Source organism: Prionailurus bengalensis, chromosome B3, assembly GCF_016509475.1.
Source record: "Prionailurus bengalensis isolate Pbe53 chromosome B3, Fcat_Pben_1.1_paternal_pri, whole genome shotgun sequence".
Classification (NCBI taxonomy): Eukaryota; Metazoa; Chordata; class Mammalia; order Carnivora; family Felidae; genus Prionailurus; species Prionailurus bengalensis.
In genome coordinates this window covers 33748135-33763030 of record NC_057355.1, presented here as the reverse complement: position 1 = coordinate 33763030, position 14896 = coordinate 33748135, and the positions used below count along the sequence as shown (strand labels likewise).

The following is a 14896-nucleotide window of genomic DNA, read 5'->3' as shown; positions in this document are numbered from 1 at the left end:
TTCTTGGGACAAGTGAACAGATTCTGTATGGAGGTTGAAACTTCTAAAAAACCTGTCTGGAAAGAATGAGGTGGAAAAGGAGGATACACACGTGAAGGGGAGGAGGAAACCTGGAAATATCTCTTCAAGGCAAAGTAGAGGTGATAACATCTTGATCTGAAATTGAGAAGCACAGACCAGAGGTCAGATAATCTAAATAGATGAAGGAATTATTTCATGAAGGAAAGAACTCTACAGTGGAAGAAGCTACCAGAGCCCCCTTTAGGTGTAGATGGTGAATAGGAAGTCTGAGACGGTGTGAGAATTAGTTGGAGTCAATAAATGCCTGTCAATTAGGTTCCATTCTCTCCCTGATTGTGGGGAGCTTCTTCCATCTAACAACACCATGACTGATCTTGGATAAGACAGGGAGAGAGTCTTATCTAAGGGAGAGAGTCAGCAGACATCAGGGCTATTGGCAGATATCCTGGAATGATATAAGACCAAAGGGTGAGAAAAACACCAAAGAACTGACACCAGAAGCTAGCATCACTTTTCCAGTATGGAAGCTGGCTGGAATGTAGCTGGTTGTCAGAAAAGCACAGACTCTTTACCCCTCCTGTTCTTAAGGAGCACTGGTCTTTCCAAAGTGCTTCTAAAAAACCTTTGAAGCCTTTCCATGGTCCTCAGAAGAGAGTCAAGTTCCTTACTATGGCTTGCAATGTCTGTGTTACTAGACTCATCTTTTGCCATAAGTAACCAGATAATTGCAGTGAGGAAATGAGTGGCCTCAATCCAGAGTGGACTGGGTCCTCTCTGATCAGAAGAATATGCAAAAGGAGAATAAGTCCAGTCTGGTTCTTCAACAAATCTGGAAATTCCATCTGAAAAAAACAGGAATGAACTCTTTCCAGGGCAAGGTGTCAAGAGCTCCCTTCCTCTATCTCCAGCATCTTCTTAGGCTCTTCCTGCTTCTTTTGGGTCTGGGGACTCTAGGACCCCCTCTCTCCTCAGCCTGATCTGGGAAGGCTAAGCTGTTTTTGGTGTCGAGCAACACTGGGCCCCACTTTTCCCCCAACCCAAGGAAGCTCTAGTAACAAACCATAGATAGGACTGACATGAGGAGTAGACCCACCATCCCCTACATGGGTGATACCCTGAGGTTTGTCAGATAGGGAAGTTACCTCCTCGACCCTCACTGGCAGCCGGCTTCACTTGGATCGGACGATTCATCTGAAAGACATTGGACCAACACACCTAGTCAGCATGACTGCCTGATCCTGGCACCCGGCTTCTCCTCCCCTGGATGCCTCAGCATCTAAGCCCTGGCTCCTTTGAACCCTGCACTCCACCACTCTCATGGTGGGCTATAGATTTTCTCCAAGATTCCTTCCTTAAACTGGGGAATTTAAAAAGTGCTGAAATCTGAAGGGTTGGTGATAGGAAGCTCGGTGGCAAGCCAGGATGGACCGTGGTGGTTAAAGAGATTCTGCTTTGGGCTCTGGGCCTGGACTATGTGCGCCTGTCCCTCTGGCTCCTGGACTTCCTTAAAGGTTTTAAGTGAGAGGAGTTGGGTGGGAAGGTGGAATTAAGACTGAAGATTTGTGTTTTGTTCTAAAACTGAGAATATAATTCTATATGTCATTTAGATTAAACAAGCTGGGAATTGGATTCTGCCATTTAATGGTTGTATGACTTCAGTAAAGCCACCCTCTCTCAGATTCAGCTTGTTAGATGGGGGGAAGCCTTCCCAAGCTTCTGTATTACCAAAGTTCCTACAGTCACCCTCTCAGTTCCCTCCCTGGGTCCCCCTTCCCTTGAGGATGTTGGCATTCTCCAGGGCACCATCTTCAGCCCTGCTCATCCCACTGTTCCCGTTCTTCCTGGAGAGTCTCACTCACACCCACAGCCTCAGTTACCATGCTCACAGGGCTGACTCAGAGCTCTGCATCCCCAGCCCACACCTCCCTCCTGAGCCTAAGACCCATGTACCCAGCTGTTTGCTGGACAGCCTGACTAAAAAGTCCCACTGGCATCTTCCACTCAACGCACCCATACCAGAGCTTATCTTTTTGCCCGGACCTGATCCTTCCAGTCATCCAAGCTAGAAACCTGGAAAGCAGCTTGAGTCTTCCCTTTACCCCCTCCCCCCCCCAACTAATTTCACCTTCTAATTCAGGGGTTCCCTAATCAAGGGTAGATAAGAATCACCTGGGAACCATAGCAGACTCTCAAGTTAGGGGACTGTATAATTTGTAAAAGCTCCTAGGTGATTTCGACATACACCCCCACACAGTCCCATCCCCCAACCACCCTGAGAGAATTCATGATTGAATCCCCATCTCACCTTCCTCTCATGGGTGTTGTGGGGATCACATGAGATAATGGGGACGCAAAAGGTCTTTGTAAACTGCCAAGAGCTGGGTGCGTAGGAAGTGAGGAATTAATGTTGGGGGCAGACAGCTGAGTGCCGGGAGGAAAGAACAGCGGCCTTCCCGTTCATGGAGGAAGGGGTACTGATGCCCATCTGGCCTGAGAAGGTGATGATCTGACCCCCTCCCTTCAGGAAATGCACTGCTTCTGCACCAATCAGGGCCATTCCATCCTCTACCAATGTGCTCGTTGCCGAGACAACAGGCAGCTTCCTGTTACCATAGCCACAAGTGCTACCCAGTAACCATGGTAACGCCCTGGCAGTCACAGTTGAGCAATTTCCTTTGGATCAAATTTGGGGGTGGGGGAGTGGGGAGGGATTATTAAAAAAAAAAAAAGGAAAGGAAAGGAAAACAGGCCAAGCCTGAACCAGTGCAATCCCCCTCCCACCCAGGGCTCAGGTTCTTATGCTCTCTGACACACCCACCCGCTGGTGGTGGAGCCCCTGCAGTGTACCAGGTTGAGGGTGGGGGCCGAAACACCGACAGGACTCAGGCTGCAGTCTAGAGGGGATGACAGATCAATCCAAGCAGATCAGGGCGAGCTGGGCAGGTCTGGATTGGCCGGGACCAGGGACCAGGAGGAACGGGAACCGTCCCTGGGCATGGCCACCTGTGATTGTGGAGGAGAGACCAAGAGACAGAGCCATGGAAAGCATAGAAACAAGGAGAGATGAAGAGACACAGGAAGACAGAAATGATGAGAGAAAGAGACAGACCTAGAAAGGGGCAAGGAAAGAGAGAAATATTGGTGGATATGGGAAGGAAACGAAGGGATAAGGGGTCGGGAAGGGGATGCAGGAAAGGCAGGGAGGAGTGTGGCAGGGGAGAATGAAAGAGGGGAAGAAGCCTGGGGTGGGGGGGGCAGTGAGGGTGAGCAAGACCATCATTATTTTATTAGTTCTTAAATAGATCCTGAGAATTTCTCTCTGGAACCTCGAGTGACAAGCACATGTGACAGCAGTGGTTTCCATGGCAGCTGCCTCCCCGGCTGGGTTTCTGGAGAGATGGAGCTCATCAGTGCTCTGGGGGACACCCCTTTCCCCTCCCCCACTCCACCACTCTTTAATGGAGGGTGGGCATTAGGTGGTATATACGTGTCCCATAGACCTGGCAGGGTCCAAGCCTCAGAGTCTGGGCCCCTGGGCTTTCCACCATGCGGGCATTTCCTGAAATCTGTGAAGAGCCCCAGGCTAGGCCCTTCACAGGAGACAGCAACAACCTTGGGGAACCTGTCCTCAATGGTTTTTAGAGAGGAAGATAATCGCCACCATTTCCTAAAAGCCCACTATACACCAAACCCTTTCTGGGACACTTTACATATATTGTCTCTAAATTCCTTCCAACTTCTCTGCAAGGTAATATCATTATCCCCATAGTACAGATGGGGAAGTTGAGGCTTAGGGAGGTTAAATCACTTGTTCAAGATCACGTGATGGGTAAGTGGTTGAGCTGGGATTTGCCCCTAGGCCTATCTGATGCTGAAGCCCATGTTTTTGTGTTGTGCTGCTCAACTCCATTCTTAAGACATGAACACAAGTAATGAGGCACAGAGTGACCAGGGCCTTAGGAGGAGTGCAAAGTACAGTGCTCTGGAAGAGGCTGACTCCAGCTGGAGAGGTTGACACAGGGAAAGCTTCACAGAGGAGGCAAAGTTTGACCCGGGCGTTGCAGGACTGGGGTCATTGGGCCACATGGAGATAATGGGAGAGGTAGAGCTGGAGCCTGAGCACTCCAGATGGCAGGGGGTTGGAAAGGGAGCTGCAAGTCTAAAGGAGCAAGGATTCTAGTAGGCACCTGGCATGGAGGTAGCCAGGGCACAGCAGATTGATTCTGAGCCATATAGATGTGGGTTTAAATTGCGACTCCATTACTGGCAACTTCTTTAAGGTCTTTGAGTCTCAGTATTAGTAAAAGGGGAAATCATGATCCCACCTTGCAGTGTTGTTTTTTATGGAAGGGTGTAAAACTGAAAGGTAGCCAATGGCCGGGTTGGGGCAGGTTGTGAAAATCACAACAAGGAATTTTGACTTCGTTGTACTTCAAAGGCAGTAGGGATCCAGGGAAGGATATTAAGTAGGGAAAGATCCCATGAGCTATCACTGTGCAAAGAAAAGATTGGAAAGGGAAAAATTAGAAATAGGAAGATCACTAATACAGGTAAGGGGTGAGGGTGACCTTAACCAGGGCGTAAGGAAATAGACAGATTCAAGAGATGTTTAGGATGATTAGCTGGACTAGAGTTCTATTGGATGTGGGAACTGAGGGAGAGAAGGAAATACTGGCTGACTTTTAGGTTTATGGCTTAAATGTTGAGGATGTTGGCAATTTGGGAGTTTGGAGATGCAGGGGAAGTCTCAGGGGAGGAGGAGCCCAAGAGGATGAGGACAGAGTTGGAGAGAGGTGGTTCTCCTTCGGTCCCCACTGGGAAATGGTTAGGGAGGACACCTAGGATTTAGGTATGCTCTGTGTGGCTGAAGGAGAAAGAGAGCTATCCACATGAACTGCCTAAGCAACCCTACTCTGCCTGGTTCCTGTCACAGTCAGGGGAGAGATGTGGAAGTGGGGTAAGGTAATCCCAGTTCCCCTTTTAGGAAAAGAGGGTATTGCCTCCTTGGCCAAGAATTTGTCATGGGACCTCAGGTGAGCTCTTGCCCTTGGCTGAGCACCTATTCCCTTGAGAGTTTCCCAGGTAGAGTCCAGGCCCATATCTGCTTCAGGGCCAGCCCTGGAGGGAAAATCAAGGGAGATAATGTCAGAAAGAGGAGAGAACAACCTATTGCAGGCAGTGGAGTGGAGTGGGGAAGGTTGGAGGTAGCACAGAGGCATATGAGGCCCTGGGACTTTGACCACCATGAGCAGGAGGGAAGGCAAGGCCCTACCCCTTCTCCCTGCTTGACTTGCATAAAAGGTCTACTTTGGGCTCAGCATTGCCCTCTTCAGACATTTCTGCCTTGATGCCAACTATTCCTAACACTGAGCACCTGTGCCCTCAGCCACTTCCACCATGGGAAGAATATTTATCAGGATTACTGGTGGGTCTAAGAGAGGTGTCATGGATGCAGGGAAAAGTGAAGAAGAGAAAAAGCAAACTACACCATTTTCAGCTCTTTGCTCTACTTCACCTCTTCTTCTAATTCAATCCACTGCCAAGTCCCACTGGTTCTCGAGTCTATATGGATATCCTAAACAACTCTCAAGTTTATCCTATCCTCCCCATTCCTGCCCTGTCTCCAGCTCCAGGTCAGCACCATCATTCAGCTGCACTCAAGCAACAGTGTCCTAAAGGATAATCTGCCTCCAATATTGCTTCATCTTTCAACTCAACCATCACACTGTAGCTGGAGTGAGCTTTTGAAACCAGCCCCTCACTCTTTCCTTACTAAAATCCATCCACAGTTCTCCATTTCAAGCCTCTCAATAAAGCCAGACATCCTAAGACTGGCAGTCCAAACTTGTGGGTCCTGCCTCCCTTGCTGCCCAAAATACACAATACTCCATTCACAGGGAGCCTTGGCCTTCTCCATTGGACATCTTCGCTGCCAGTTTTCACACTGTACCTAGAATTCCAGAAGTTGCCTTGTTTTTTAGTTTTCTAGACCCTCAAATGTGATGAAATATGGTTATGATTGGGCTCAGATAGCATCTCCACTGTGAAGCATCTCCTCTGTCTCCACTCTGATGCCCTTTTATGTGCCTAGATGTAAATCCCACTGAGATGCAATGAGTTATTTCTGGGCTGGAAAAGCTCCTTGAGGCCAAAGGCTCCAATTCACTCACTAGGCGGCTGCTAGCACATATGGTGCCTTTGTGCGAGTTACAAAAAGGCACTCCCCCAACGATGGGATGAATTAGAAAAAAAAAATGTGCCTCACCCTCTGGGCTGACACAGCCCTGTGATAATGTGCATCGCTTGGTCAATAGAGCATGGCTAGATTTTAGCCCCCACTTGCCCTTTCCACTCAAGCTGTTTTATGCTGGGCACAACTTGCAAAAGCAAGTGCACTGTTATGTCTGTCTCCTTCACAGTGTTTGAAGGGATGGATGTCCAAGGGAAAGGTGGTCATGGGCAAGGATAGAGACAAGTAGGAGGGCACCTTCTGGGATAAGGCTGGCCTTACCTTCTTTAGGTGGATTCTGGACCCTAAAATGAGGCTGCAAGAAGTAGCTTCAGCTTTATAGAGAAGAAGCTACAGAAGGTGGGACAGACCACTGAGGTTTAAAGAAAGTCCTCCTGAGTAGGGAGCCCAGTTTTGATAGGTGACAGAAATTAGCAGAGGCACATGGAGGGGAGTCATGGTGAGGTCCCAGTCCAGTAGATACTATGACATTTTTCCTAGGGGTTCAGGATTTTTCTCTGGGGAGACAACCATTCCTGCTCCCACAGTGACTATCCTTCTGGTTTCTAGTAGGAGCCCAAATTGAAGTCTTTCCTTGCTTTTCCAGTAGATGGCAGCTGTGCCCAGGACCCAGTGCCTATAGAGAGCTGGACACCCTCCTCCCTTCATGCTGGTGGGACTGAGGCCAGGTGACTAAAGCTGCTACTGCCCCTGGCAGGCCCAGAGGAAAGATTGATGGCACGGACATTGCTTGGGCTGGCCAACAGAGCCATCGATTTTCATTTAGGAGAATAATTAAATATTAATTTGCACTTTGTTAAGCTGAGGACGGTGAATAAAGCCAAACCTGGCAGTACGGGACGAAGCCAGGTCATGTTGGAAGCCTGCAGATGAAAGGGTGGGAGAGGGCAGATGCATTCAGTCACCACCCCCTTCAGAAACATGGACCCCTGTCTGCCACCAGCTTGGTGCAGATAATAGTGTAGTGGTTAAGTGAATGAGTTCTGGAGTCAGACTACCTGGATCTTCCCAGATCTTCCTACCAGTAGCTACCTAACCTTGCACAAGTCACTTGTTTCCTTTGACTCAGTTTCCTCATCTGTAAAGTGGGAATGCCAATAACAATAGCTTCTTCACAGAGGGTTAAGTGACTTTGAGAATGCAAAATTCTAGGAACACTGTCTAGTATCAACAAATGCTAGTTATTATTATTTCTTGTTTCTCCTTCAGAAATTATCCCACTAATCTAGAGCTCCACAGCCCTTATCTCAGGTGCCCTCAGCCTCATAAAGTCCTCCCTTTGTGGAGCCCTGTGGCTGGTTGAAGAAGGTTTTTTTTTTTTCCCCCTTCACAAAGTTCATCTTAATTTTTTCAGTGTTCCCATTTGCTTTCAGGATAAAGTCCAAATCCCTCACCCTGGAATCCAAAGTTTCCTCTTTAGCCACTGCTCTCTGGTGGGTCTTCTCTCTGGCCTGGCCCATGCTCACCCAGGCCTTCCTCCAAACTCCCAATCCCATTTCACACCCATCTTGTTCCTTCTGCCTACACACCTTTCCCATGCTGTTTCCCACATGGAATGTTACAGTTTGTGTCAGCGACTTTCAATTTTAGCAGCAGAAGTCACTTATTCCCATGGTTGGATGAATGATAACTTCTAACACTGCTGTTACTGTCACTACTGCCGCTGCCACCAGGTAACCTGTACTGAGTGCTTACTGTCTACCAAGAACTATGTTAAGCACTTTACATGAGTTAGTTCACTTAATTATTATAACAATTCTATGAATTCAGTTTTACATATGAAGATGCTTAGGCTTAGAAGTAAAGACTTGCCCAAGGTCACAGAGTTAGTGAGTGGTAGGGCTTGGATCTACACCCATGTCTGTTTAACTCCAGAGCCTGCACACAGAAGCTTGGTAGCAGTAATACATTGGTGTTACTGGATGCTGAGTCTTCAAGAGTGAGGCTTGACTTGCTTCAATTACTGGGATTTGTCCTAGAACCTGACCCACTCACAGCTTGATCAACTCTAGGTGAAGCTTGTGCCACTGCTGGACAGTTCCAATTCAGAGAAATGATTTCTTTATACTGAGCTGAAATTAGTGTGTCTGTTCTCTATACCCGCTGATCCTGGTCCAGCCCTCTAGAGCCACCCGTAGAAAACCAAATCCCTCTTCAGAATTTGAAGGCAGTTACCCTCACCCTACCAGTAATATTTACTGAGATCTTCCCCTGTGCCAGGCACTTGCTAACCTCAGTTAATCCTCACAATAGCCCAGTGAGCTAAGTGTTAGTATAACTCACTCCTTATAGATGAGGAAATTGAAGCTCCAGAGTCTAAGTAATGTATCATGAGACACAGAACCAGTAAATGACAGAACAGAAATTCAAATCTAGGTCTGTTGAGACTCAAAAAGTCATATTTTTCATCATTATGTTATGATGCCTCCCTGTAGAAGCCCCCACACCCTATCTTCTCCAGCCAAATATCTCCAATTTCTTCAAATCATCATCCATGATATATTTCATTTCCGCATCCCATCCTTGTCTCTTTCTGATAGGCTAATGACCCTCTTAAATCTGAGGCTTAAAAATGGATATAGTCCCAGGCATGGCATTTGAATAGTGCTCTTTTTGTAGACATATCATTCCTTTGACAAGAGAAAATGAAGCTCTGTTGTATGGTTTGCTCTTGGTGAACCCACACTAGTTCCTAACAATCACCACTTTCTTTCTGCCACATGGTCCGTAGGTCCTACTTTGCCTTTGGTCCAGTGATTAGCCATTAGCTAAGGCCATATCAGGTGCCATTGATATATAATGGTCTAACTGCTCATATAATCAGGTCCTCTTAGCTTTGGGGCTTCCTGAAACCTCCAAATACTCTTCCTGGAAAGATCCCATTAGTTGACAAACTCAAGGCCACTCTTCTTTAAACAAGGGCACTGCTCTGAGAAGCCTCTGTCTCCTGCCTTCTCTTAAGGGAGGGGCTTCATGTGTTTGAGTCCCAGACTCTGGCTCCCTCTCATTTGCTCCTGGCTTCTTGCCTAGGGAACATGTGTACCCACATCCAGCCAAGTGTTTGGGGAAGAGGAGGGAAAGTAATCTTGGTGACTCAAGGCACCCCAAAAAAAACATTACAGGAAGAGGACAGAGGGAAGTGCTATTAAGGACTCTAGAACTGGAAAAAGTAAGATACCAGCTCAGCAGGGTCTCTACCGCATGTATCTGCATATATTCTCACACCAGTGACAAATGACACTTTAAGCCATGATTTTAGCCAGTGCGGACAAATTCTAGCATAACACACAAAACTGATGCCTCTCTGAAAAGATGGGGTGGAATACTTGGTCCAAGTGTTAAGCCCATTTCTTTGAGCCAGAAGAGTAAATATAACAAGAATTGATAGCTGTTCAGGGCATACGTAAGCCCTGAAAAATGACTCTGCTTCTAGTTCCTGGCCCCAACCCAGTTCCTGGCCAGTTCCTGGCCCCAACATGCTGCTTTGGCATGCACATAAGGCATGTCCCCAGCCTGAGGTGATCCCCACCCCCCAAACCTGGTGGACTTACCCCTGGCAGGGTCTTCTGCTCGTGCAGTGCACTCTGGGCCTTGAGAGCAGAGTCCCGGGCGCAGTAGGTGAGGAAGGCACAGCCTGGGGAGGAAGAGGCTGGCTCAGGGGATTTCCTGAAACCCCCAAATACTCTTCCTGGAAAGATCCCATTAGTTGACAAACTCAAGGCCACTCTTCTTTAAACAAGGGCACTGCTCTGAGAAGCCTCTGTCCTCCACCTTCTCTGAAGGGAGGGGCTTCATGTGTTTGAGTCCCAGACTCTGGCTCCCTCTCATTTGCTCCTGGCTTCTTGCCTAGGAAACATGTGTACCCACATCCAGCCACATGCCCATACAGTCCCACATCTCCCCTCCCCACTCCAGCTATAAGTCCGGTTGGGGTTAAACCTCCCTAAGCGGCTTTGCCTTCAGCTTTAACCCCAGCCTCCCCCTTCCTTTTCAGATTCATACTCACAGAGTCTCCCAGAATCAGCCTCAATTCCTTCCCAACTCAGTTTCAGATGAGAGGAGGCCAAAAGGAGGAAAATTATTGACAGCCAAACCCAGCACCCCACAACTTCTTAACACCTCCCTCCTCCAAGTTTGAAGCTGAGGAATAGGTTAATTTGAGGCTTGCAAGATGGGGCTGGCTTAAGGACTTTCTTTAGAGAAGAGCTTTCATGGACCTCCAATCCTATCCAAGGAGCTTGACCTGTCAGCTCTCCCAGTGCTTCAACATAGAGCCTGTTAAAGGGTTATTGTGCCCTAAATCTTACTTCTCTAATGGATCCAGTAGTTATGGGACAGAGAATGAGTCTGTGTTGAGCCACAGGGTCAGTCCTACTCCTCTTTGTTCAGACTCAGAAAGTGTAGCCTGCTAGGAAGCACTGATCCAGGGATCCTTCCTTTCCAACAGTCATTGAGCACTCACTCAGAAAATATTTGTTGAATACTTATTTACTTATTATGGTGGGCATTATAATGGGCTTGGGATGAAGTGGTAACAAGACAGACACATTCCCTGCTCTCATGGGGATTATGTAAAGGATCATGAGGGGCACATAATTTGAGTCCAAAGGGTTGAAGAATGTTTCAAAGAACACATTGAGTCCTCAATAACAAATAGGGCTTAACCAGGTGACAAGAAGGGTGGTGAAGGAAGCTGAAGGAACAGCACGTATGAACAGCTTCATACAGCATGTATGAAGACTGAAGCAAGAATTTGGTGTGTTGGGGAAATGGATAGAAGAGTAGTATGGTTGGAGATTGGTGAAAGGAGGCAGAGAGGACAATGAGGTGTGCAGGGATCAGGTTATCTATAACCTTGTATGCCTCAGTCTGGATTTTGAACTTTTCCTTAGGAGCAGTGAAGAACCACTAAAGGGTTTTAAGCAGGACTCTGGCACGATAAGATCTGTGTTTTCAAAAAGAGCCTTCTGCATGTGGGAAGGAGAAAGACCGAAGGAAGAGAAAGTGGATGTGAGAAGCCATTAGGAGCTTGGTGAAGTTTTCCACTTAGACCTCAGCCGACTGCAAAGGCAAAGGGGATCATTTTCTGTGATGTCTTCCAAGTGGCTGCCCCCTTCAGGTGGGTGGCTATCTGCTATTCATTGAGTTAAAGGGACCTTAGAGAAACCTGGGACAAACTCTTACTGTATTAACAGGGAAACTGAACCCAGACAGTGTGCCAGGGGCAGAATAGGGTTTAGAATCTCCTAACTCCTAGACTGAGGTTTTTTCAAAGCACTGTGGCTGCCTCCCTCAGTACCCAGCCATCAAAAGGAAAATGAGTCACTCTGGCTTTTGGGTGTCACTATTGCTGGGGAGAAAGTGGGGAATATATTGACACAGAGACCCTTCCAATCATCTTGCAAGGCAACCCTGCTTTGGAGAGCTGCAGGTTGGTTTGGGGACAAATCACCAAACACCTGATTTCGCTTACATCTCTGCTTCATCTTCTGCCACTAAGCCATATCAGCTGACGTCAGAACTGGGCAGGGCTGGGGCCCAGTCTGAAAGGCTCAGGGGCCCAACTGCTGCCCAAAGGAGCCCCATTTGTACTACCTGGGATAGGGGGTGGGAAAAGGAGGGATGGAAAGACAGAGAAGCATGGCTAGAGGGAGAGACAAATGAAAATTTAAAAACAGGAAGAATTAGAGCTAAATGGAGAAAGAGAACGGATAAGAGAACATTTCAGAGACTCTGATGGTGTTTGAATGAGAAGAGTGAGAATTAAAGGTATCTTATACGCTTCCCAGATGGCCCAGAAAGATTAGCTTGTGCTTACATACTGAAATAAATGTCTAGAAAATAAGAAAGTAAGTTGCTATGGATGGATGGACAGCCAGGCAGCTGGACTGCATTAGAAGGAATCAGGATGATATAGTTTTATTCTTTCATGCCCCTTTTAAAGTAACCCCACCTCCAAGTGTGGAAGAGGCACTGCTACCTAGCTGGTCCCAGACCTTCTGTGGGCATTTTCATGAAGCCCCTGTACAAGTGTGCCTCCCAGATGAAAAGAGGTGGCAGCCTGATTCCTGCTCTCAGCCCTTAGGAAAGTACCTTTAGCTGTTACCCAGGACCGGACACTTTTGTCCTAGAAAAATCATGGAGAATAGTTGGTGACCCTTACCCTTCAAATCCTAAAACTGAAGCATGGTGAAGGTGGGGTAAGATAGAGACCCTTACCCCTCAAATCCTGAAACTGAAGCATGATGAAGGTGGGGAAGAGATAGAGGTGTGTTTCTCCTCAAATAATTTCTATCCCCTGCCCATGTATGACATGTGACTCTGGCTCTCTTACTCCAGCCCAGCCTGGACAGACTTTTCTGCATGTAAACAAGCCTCCTCCCTCTCTCTACAGGAAGAAAGGGGTGTGGCTGGACAGAACTGTGGTGCCTGTCTCTCTAACAAGGGCAGGGAGAAAATCCCTTCTGCCTCTTCAAACTGACCCACCCTGAGGTTCTGATCCACAGGCTCTACTCCAGGACCTGCCTGCGAAGGAGGGAAAGCAGGAGTCCATAAAGAGGATTGGGGAAGGGTATAGATGAGGCACAAGAGTGGGGAGATTAGAGGATGAAAGAAGTATGGGTTCAGCTGAGAGGAAACCTGAAATGAGGGGGCACACAGGTGGTAGATTTTCCCAGTTGAGGTCAGGGTTCTGGACTCAAGTCAGAAGAAGCAGAGTGTTGGGATTCTGGCAGGGGGAGGAGAGATGGGGTTATTGTCAAACATGAGGGTGGAATTTGAAGCTGAGAGCCTCCTCGAGGGGAATTGGATTTTGTGAGTTAGCCAGGCCTGGGTTCTGAAGAAGGGAGGAATTGGGGTTTGGGGGGGTTTTAAGTTAGCAGTCTGCATCAAAAGAAGGCTCTGGGGGTTGGCTGGGCTTGGAGGCCAGAATGAGGGGTACAAGTCGGAGACGTGTGTGTGGATGGTTAGGCCTGAGTGGGGTGGCACCAGATTGGGAGAGAGGGTCAGAAATGATTGGTCCAGGGTTTGGGAAATTGAGACCCAAAGGTCAAATAAGTTTTCAAATTTCAGGATTTGGAATGTCTGATGAGAGGGATGGAGGGAGGTCCGACTGAAAGGTTGGGACTGTTGGGATGTGAGAGGTGAAGGGTAGGGAGTTAGAGGTTAGAGTAGAGAAGACGCCAGAGGATCAGAGTGGTGATCAGAAGGAGGATGTCGGAGAGAAAATTCTGGCCTGGGGGTTCTGTGATCTGGGGAGGAGACTGGGCTGAAGTGGGGCTGGTATTGGACTGATGTTGGACTGACTCTAGGTAGGGCTAAGGTTGGGGCTGCGGTTGAGGCTGGGGTTTGGGCTGGGCCCACTCTAATCGGATTGGGGCAGGGCTGGGCTGGGCTGGGCTGGGCTGACCCCGCGCACCTTTGTGGAGGCCGGTGAGCCGGTCCTTCAGCACCGTCAGCTCGTAGATGCGGCCGAATTCCTCGAACAGCGGCTTGAGATCCTGCTCGTCCAAGCCCCGCGGGATCTGCCCCACGAAGAGCTTGATGGCGTCGTGGTCCTTCATGGGCACGGCAGGACCGGGGTTTAGCCCGCTCATGCCGACGCCGCTGTCCGCGGTGCTGAAACCCAGGCGCGGGCCGGGGCCGGCGGGCGGCGCAGACCCTCCGGGCGCCGCGGCCATATCCCCGCCCGGTCCGCCCTCCCGCCGGTCCCACCAGTCCCGTCTGTCCCGCCGTCCCCTCCCTGGACCAGTGGCGAGGGCCAGGGGGGAGGGGGCGGGGTCCAGGCGGCGAGGGCGGGGGGCTGCACAGGGGGCGGGGCCCGGGTGGAGGGGCGTAGAGGGGGTGGGGCAGGCTGGAAAGGGGCGGGGCCGGGGGCGGGGCAGGACCGGGCCGCGGCGGCGGGACGCTGGGGTCTGGGTTGAGGTCCCCGCGCGGCGCTATCCGGGCTCCCGCCCGAGCTCTCCCGGAGCCGAGCCCCGAGCCCCAGCCCCCGTGCTTGGTGACGTCAGGCAGCTGGCCGCGGAGTCTACGCAAATGATTTGCATAATGAGGAAGCAGCGACCAATCAGAGCTGCAGTTGACCGGGCTTGGCCGGGGGCGGGAGGGGCGCCTGGGCTCACGCGCTCCTGTTCGCCATGGCAACCGGACCCTCGGACGCCGTGTGTGTGTCTAGTGTGTGCGGGCGTGGCTGTGGATGGCGCGTGTGCGCCTTGGACCGCGTGAGGGGAAGTAGCTTCGTCATGCGTGGTGATGTCTGCGGGAGTCGGAGCTACCCCCTCCTCACACACAGACACAGGCACACACGCAGCCACACACACCTCCAATCACTGGAGCGTTTCCTGCGGGGGTGGATGGGGATTCCTCTTCTTCATTCCCACTACCAAAGCCAGTTCCTCCGGGGCGATCCCACCCCGCCCCATCACACATCTCTCCTCGGTGTCTTCATCCACTTCCTTACCCACGAGCCTCAAACATGTTCGTCTACCCTGCATCCCTCCCCGACCCCCTCCCCCCATAAAAGCAAAAATAAATTTTTAAAGAGAGAGAAAGAATAAAACAAAACAAAACTCTTAAACACTCCCTGAATACAGATTCCTCTTCAGGAAAGTGATGGAACTTATATTA

General features: G+C 49.5%; 1 protein-coding gene across 2 annotated transcripts in view; it reads right to left on the bottom strand.

The window, feature by feature from the left end:
* CELF6 (CUGBP Elav-like family member 6) overlaps positions 1 to 14064 on the bottom strand; it is a 30460-nt gene extending 16396 nt beyond the window's left edge. Inside the window, exons 1-3 of one of the 2 annotated variants that reach the window (XM_043553972.1) lie at positions 13689 to 14064; positions 9823 to 9905; positions 1164 to 1212 (exon numbers count right to left, since the gene is read on the bottom strand). In XM_043553972.1, the coding sequence (XP_043409907.1) occupies positions 1164 to 1212; positions 9823 to 9905; positions 13689 to 13950 (394 nt within the window). In that variant the 5' untranslated portion in view covers positions 13951 to 14064. The remainder of the gene's footprint in view (positions 1 to 1163; positions 1213 to 9822; positions 9906 to 13688) is intronic. The other variant, XM_043553971.1, reaches the window with a different exon arrangement.
* Positions 14065 to 14896: the final 832 nt, after the last annotated feature.